Raw genomic sequence first — 6,775 nt, forward strand, 5'->3', positions numbered from 1 at the left:
TGATCATACCATGTTTCATGGTAGTCGGATGTGTGTTAGAACTTGATCGCGTCTCCCGGACGATAATTTATTAAGAGGAATTGTTCTTTGATCTGATGTATCTTTCTGTCTGATTGTTGCTTTGGTTCCAATTTCATAAAATATACAGTGGAAGTAGCTAAATTATCATAGTCTTATTATACATGTCTCACATACATGGTGAAATTTTTATAATTAATCTCATACCCGAGTACCCATCTCAAATATATTGTGCTGTCCATTCGGGTTTGAGTTTTAGTGGTTAATATGAGAGCCACAAACACTGTATCTCACAGGAACTCCGAAGTTAAGTGTGTTTAGACGAGAGTAATATTATTGACGGTAAAAAACAAAACTTTGAGCCAGTGAAAGCAAAACAACAATATCATGATTATGGTGAGAGTTGCAATATAGTACCAGAGCAACACTTGGCATGCTACTAGGTGAGAATAGATGAATTCTAAAGCTTAAACTCTTAGACCATCTTCTTCCATCTTGCCTGATAAATTGTGTATAATTTTTAATGAAACCTGATGCGATTTCAAGTTAGCATAACACTAATTTCTTTAAAAGTGAACATGTACACACACACATATATTCCCAACAAAATGTAAACACATGGTTATGCAGATATCAAACTATCTATTTCAACTGTCAAGCAAACTCCTCACAATTCTACTACTTACAACCAACCAACCTACCATTAACATTTGTCACTATATCCAATATGAGTTCAGTTCAAGACAGACTCACCCCTTTGCATATTAACCAAAAGACAAAAAAAGTCAGGTATTATACAACTTAACTTGCAGTCGGTTCCAATGGTCCTGATACAGCCCGAGGACTAAACACTGAAGATTTCTTTTGCAACTTCAACTTCAAATGTCTAATCTTCGCATCAACTCTTGCCGAAAATCCAATCTTTGTTTCTTGTCTTGCTTTCGATTTCTCTCTCCGCCACATATGCCGATCCTCAACATCTTTTTTATAGTATTTAATTTCTTGAATCACATGATGATCCATCGGATTAAACGATCTTTGAAAGGATATATGAGCTAAATAAGGCAGATTACAAGCAACCGCCACTAACAATATGCTAAGCCAGTAAATCGGCGCAGGAGAAAGAGCTTCTAGAAAGATTTTGTACACGTTTCCCGAGATACTGGGTGAAAGCATACCGTATAATATGAGAAAAACATGCCATGTGACAATGCTTGACCCGATTAGAAAATGTTGGATCCATGTGAAGTGGCTCATGGTGAGAGCGATCTGGCAGTTGACTGAGTAGATGACGCATGTGAACATGACGGTCCCCACCACCGCCATATCAGCAGTTTGACCGTTTGACCGGAATGCTTGGTCGTAAAAGATTATGATGTTGAGGAAGAAGACGATTAGGGAGCAGTAGAGACCGTTTCCCATCCACCCAAAGATTCTATACCAGTCAAAGAACAGGTTTCTTGGTCCTTGCTGATATAATGCCGGAAACTGCAGTTTGTAATTGTTCATAAAATTAATAAGAAGTTTGTAATAGTATTGTTTTAGTAATAATGGAAATTTCTAAATAAAATGACAAGAAAGCTTAATGTTTTAAAGATATAGTTTTGTTGGCTTTTGAGATCTTTGACCATTCAACGCATACCTTAAGTTAATTTTTTTTTTCATTTTCACCATTTGACCCATATAACGCGACTCAACTCTAAACCAATGTGACCTGTTCTGTTTTAAGCTACTTGGCTATTTTATCCACCCGTTTGACCCATTTTCTTTCACATGATAATGAAATTCAAGACGACTAACCTGTAAGCAGATCTCAGAAGACACGTCTTGTTCAAAAACTCCAAGTGAAATTACGGGCAACGATGTAAGAACAACATTGAACAATAACATATACCAATCATCATAAACCGATTGTCCAGAAAAGCCCGTGAACGCCTCAAAGTAGAAAAGCGTTAGCCCAAAAGCAATGTTCTTGTAGAAGAAATAACAAATCTGTGTTGCAAAAAAAATTCAAAGTCAATCAGCATGCTACAAATTAATAGAGGTGGAACTTGTATACACATATTTCCCCATTCAAATATAAACGTTTGAGGTCTTTAACCTTGTTTTGACTCATTTAACCCTCTCATTATAGCGAAACTTTTTATACGGCCCGTTTGAAATAAAGCGCAACCCAAATCAAGCATTTAGAAGCAAATAGGGTGAAATTGTCGGCTCTACAAATTAAATCTTAAACCTATGCTAAGATAATTGGTTTGTAGTTGTACCATTTGAGCAATTCTTTTGTAGCACCAATGACCATGTACAACAAGAAGCCTTTCAAGAAACCGAAATTGTGCTATAGCAAAATCACTTGCCATCACAGCCTGTAGAAAGCCAAAAAGTTGAATAAGACTGCAAGTGGCGGGTCAAAAGAAAACATAACCCAAATCAACCGTTCAAAAGGGGTATTAAACATATATACGAACCTGCATTCCTTCAACACCACTAATACCAACACCAATATCTGCTTCTTGAATCATTCCAACATCATTTGCACCATCTCCAATTGCTAAAGTAGTTTTGCCGGTGCCTTCTTTTACTAATCTTGTAACCTAATTAAAACATTTACATGTTATATTCAGTTAAATGCAACTATACATAATGCAATTATCAACAAAAAGATATTAGAAGTATTATTATTATTACCAATGCTTTTTGCTTAGGAGAAACACGACAACAGATGACGGATGCACATATAATGGCTAAATCCAAGAAATGATGCTTCAAATCATCTTCCAATGCATAAGTTAATGTCTTCCCATCAATAATCAATGCAAATGCAGCGTGTGGATCTTTCTCAAGATTAACCATTTGAGATGCATTGGTAATTTGCATCAATATATTCTCCTTTATAGCCTGATTAGCAACATGTAACAACAAAGGTAAGTTTTTGCTAAATTTTATCAAGCGAGAAAAAATTTAAAATCTTGGTAAAATGGAACAAATCAAATGGGCAGAAACAACCGAAAGTGGATATAATATTATATGCCTATGACCTCTTAAGCCACATAATTTTAAAAAGTATATTAGTTTATACTAATACAGTTTTTGTAATCATATTTAATACATTACTTGTTTACAAGATTTCATTAAAAAGGGCAAGAAAATGTTTGCGTATCAACACAGACTGATCCATCACAAACAATTCTGACCCAAATGACCCATTTCCTAACTCACTCGACCAGTCTATTTTTACACCTCTTTGTATGACCCAATAAGAACAAATACCGTATTCGAAGCGTGGGCCACCATATCCACATTTGTTGTTAAACATATCTGCTTCATCCCCTGCCGAAGCAAACTGCAAGCAAATCTACACAACCCGAAAAAACGTTCAAATATTTTTACAAAATTTCACAAACCCAATTAGGACTTTAAATCCTACCCTATGTTGATTGCGGTTTCCATCTTATCGCCAGTAAGAACCCATAATTTTAAACCAGCTTGCGCCAGTTTATCGATACATTGAGGCACCTATTAAAGAAAACATCAACTAAAAGAAGAAATAAAGTAAAAAAAGTTAAACATTGATAGGATGCTACTAAATCAATAATCAATACCCCTTGCTGAAGTTTATCCTCCACGGCGGTTGCACCAACAAGAATTAGGTCCTTTTCCATTATGTCAGATAAACGTTCAAGCATTGCATCTCTATCACCACCAATGGAGGTTTTTGCTTTCATAAATTCATCATTCCAAGAAGAATATTCAGAAGCTTCAAGCTTTCTGTAAGCAAATGCTAATGTACGTAATCCGGCTTCTGCATATTCATTTAAATGCCTTTTGGTGGCTTCCTCAAATGATCTTCCGTTTTTGGATAAACGGTCAAAGATGATGCTGTATTGTTAGCCAACAAGTGAATTAAATTTGTTGGATTTTGGAATGAAACAGCTAGATGTGACAAATTCAAGTACTTACTTCTAATGTATAAATCTTTTTAAGTCCGTAAGTCGTTTTATTCAAATAACGAAGTCATTATTGAAATAATTATGAGTTATGTAAAATTTGTCCGACTCACTATACATTCCTGAAAATGTCAATTTTTTTGGACAGAGTGTTTCGGGTCAACCTAACCCACTCATTTCAAAGTTTTCAAACGTTTTGGACAAAAAACCAAATTTAAGGGCCTGACCTGTCTGCACCTTTGCACAATAACAAAATCTGTCCGGTTTCATCCTGAACAATAACTGACATCCTCTTTCGTTTGCTGGTGAAATCCAAGATATTTAGAAGCTTGTACTCCCTGATTAACAGTATCATGTAAGAATATCAATAGTCAACCTTATGATGACAAAACAAAATATTTATCAAAATCAAAATCATATCAATACCTCTCAATGGGCTCGTGAGATGAGGCGTGTCTTTCACGAACAAATATACTTGATTGAGTTCTTTTGCAATACTCAAATCCAAATTCTCTTGCTGCAACAAGAAAAGCTCCTTCATCTGGTGACTCAGCTTCATAATTATAAACTCCCGTTTCCTCATTTAGCTCGGGAATTGCTGTGTGACAAAGAGCAAGACTCCGTAAAAACAACAAGATAACATCTTTATTGGGCTCCCGGGTCCAATTTCCATCCATTAGTCGATTATCTTCAAAACTGAACCCCTTGATTCGACTATGAGAGCCTACACTTTTTGGAGTAGGTACAACTTCCAATTCGATTTCAGGCCCGTTTGGCACACCGATTCTAGAAGATTCATGACCATGCCCATCAAGGTCCATAGCCATCTGGCTCGCAGCAGCAAGTTCAACTTCACTTGGACGGGCCCCATACGGGACTCCAGCTATTGAACACTTCAAAAAATCCATTTGGTTACATGTTAGCGTCCCGGTTTTATCAGATAGAATTGTATCCACCATACCTAACTCCTCGTTCAAATTTGATGTTCGGGCTTGAGCAGGAGTACATGTTTCTTCATCATACATGTGTATATCTTGATTTATAAACAGTGCTTGTAAAACCTTAACAAGCTCGATAGAAACATAAAGCGAAATCGGTATCAAATACCCGTAAAGAATGAGGGCAGTAATCAAATGACTAAAGCCCGACAATAAAGGTTTTTTCGGGTCATACAAACCCTGATGATCAGCAGGGATGTACCACCAATCGGGCATTTGATATTTTGTTTTTATAGCAAAACCTATTGAGCTGATTAATGAAATCAACACAAGAAGAGTAAACAGTACGTAAATGATTTTATCCATTTGTTTCTCAATTGTGCTTCTTTTCGAAGGCGATTTAGTAGCATTTTGCATAACTTTGCTATCATGGCCTGAAAATATCACCACACCATACACATGACCGGTGTTACGAAGCTTGGAATCTCTAAGAAGAATCTGACTAGGATCAAGCGCATACATCTGGCGATCATATTCAAAGTTTCCCACAAATGTGTACAAATTAGGGTTCGGGTCCTCACATTTGATTGTTGCTTTGAAATCTTTAAAAGACGCATCATCCTCTAAAGGCAAGGTTACCTCTAGAGATCTTTTAACTTTCAAATTCGTCTCACCGTCTAAATTCATAGTTTCCACATAGCAAATTCCATCTTCATAGCTAGAAGATAAGAAGAGTAAATCTGCAGGAAAAAACTGATCTTTTTCCACTTTTACCACATCTCCAACCTCGAGTTTCATCCATGGTTTTCTAACAAACACACCATCTCCACTATGAACCCAAACTTTTCTCATATTCACCTTCATATCCTGCATAAACCGATGCCAATTTTCCACAGCTTCTTTTGCCATACTAAGCCCAACCACAAAGATTAAAGGTGCAGTCATACTGACAGGCGAGAAAGGCGAAACGGGCGTCAGAGACAACGCTGCAGCTAACAGGAAATACAAATTAGCAACACGTCTGAACTGCTCAAAGAGCGCTTTCGGTAAGAACGTGATGACATTATACTTCGTGGTGGAAATATAATTTGTACAATATTTCAGGGGCTTTTTCCTATGGAATCCAGGTTGATTACAACAAATGTGTCTCAAAAACCCCGTCCCTTCAAACTGATGAGGCTCGTCTATCGCTTCACGAGGCGGCCGTATGCATCCAAATGTATACAAACTACTCCTCTTTATCCTAGCTCTTATTCTTCCACCAGCCATATTTCACAATATTCAGCAAACTTGTCACATAAAAAGCCCTCTAATATAATAAACTCATAAGCCTGCTGAATTTACCATACAAAGACAATAATCAATACCTTTAATAAAAGTCAACAAACCTAAACAAGCTTTGACCAACAAAATTACTTCAAAAATTTAACCAAACAACATGAAAGATCAAACGAAAACCCTTACCCACAACTCAAAAGATGCAAACACCGACAATTGAAACACCAAATCACATAAATTCAAAAACTTTATGAACAAATCAGCTAAATGAAGGCAGAAAGACAGGAAAAGAATATACTTTACCGAAAAATGAATCAAAGAAACACAAACCCATAAACAGTAATGAAGAAAGTAACCTGATAAGCAGCATGAATAATAATATCAAAAATGTAAATGGGTATTCGATAAGATCAAAGAATGCGGCTGACTGTTGCTGGGATCGGAGGTGAAGAAGCATAAGGGTTCAGGCAACGGAAGCAATTGCAATTGCAAACCCCTCTTTCTCCGTCGACTGTATTAATATTAATATTAATATTAATTTGGGCTTAGAGTTCAAGACTTTATGTTATGATTATTATTAATATTTGATTTGAC

At 36.4% G+C, this 6,775-nt stretch overlaps 1 protein-coding gene across 1 annotated transcript; it reads right to left on the reverse strand.

The window, feature by feature from the left end:
- Positions 1-662: 662 nt before the first annotated feature.
- Positions 663-6,258, reverse strand: LOC143627434 (putative phospholipid-transporting ATPase 4). The gene is made up of 10 exons (XM_077097256.1): positions 4,392-6,258; positions 4,193-4,303; positions 3,621-3,897; positions 3,446-3,534; positions 3,289-3,373; positions 2,707-2,916; positions 2,487-2,612; positions 2,286-2,384; positions 1,819-2,010; positions 663-1,506 (listed from the first exon to the last, which is right to left on the reverse strand). Exons 1-10 carry the CDS (start codon positions 6,170-6,172, stop codon positions 820-822), a joined length of 3,657 nt encoding a protein of 1,218 aa, XP_076953371.1. The 5' UTR covers positions 6,173-6,258; the 3' UTR covers positions 663-819.
- Between the last annotated feature and the right edge of the window lie 517 nt (positions 6,259-6,775).

The sequence above is a fragment of the Bidens hawaiensis genome, unplaced genomic scaffold, assembly GCF_021521415.1.
Source record: "Bidens hawaiensis isolate Kalapana, Puna unplaced genomic scaffold, B.hawaiensis_p1.1 tig00004682_1, whole genome shotgun sequence".
Lineage (NCBI taxonomy): Eukaryota > Viridiplantae > Streptophyta > Magnoliopsida > Asterales > Asteraceae > Bidens > Bidens hawaiensis.

Bases quoted from the DNA above. Each gene is read 5' to 3' on its own strand.
- LOC143627434 (XM_077097256.1), bottom strand. From the start codon at position 6,172: ATGGCTGGTGGAAGAATAAGAGCTAGGATAAAGAGGAGTAGTTTGTAT. The intron at 3,898-4,192 runs GTCAGGCCCTTA...CTAACAATACAG, and splicing joins TTGTGCAAAGGTGCAGACAG to CATCATCTTTGACCGTTTAT. The intron at 2,613-2,706 runs GTAATAATAATA...TGTTTTAATTAG, and splicing joins CTCCTAAGCAAAAAGCATTG to GTTACAAGATTAGTAAAAGA.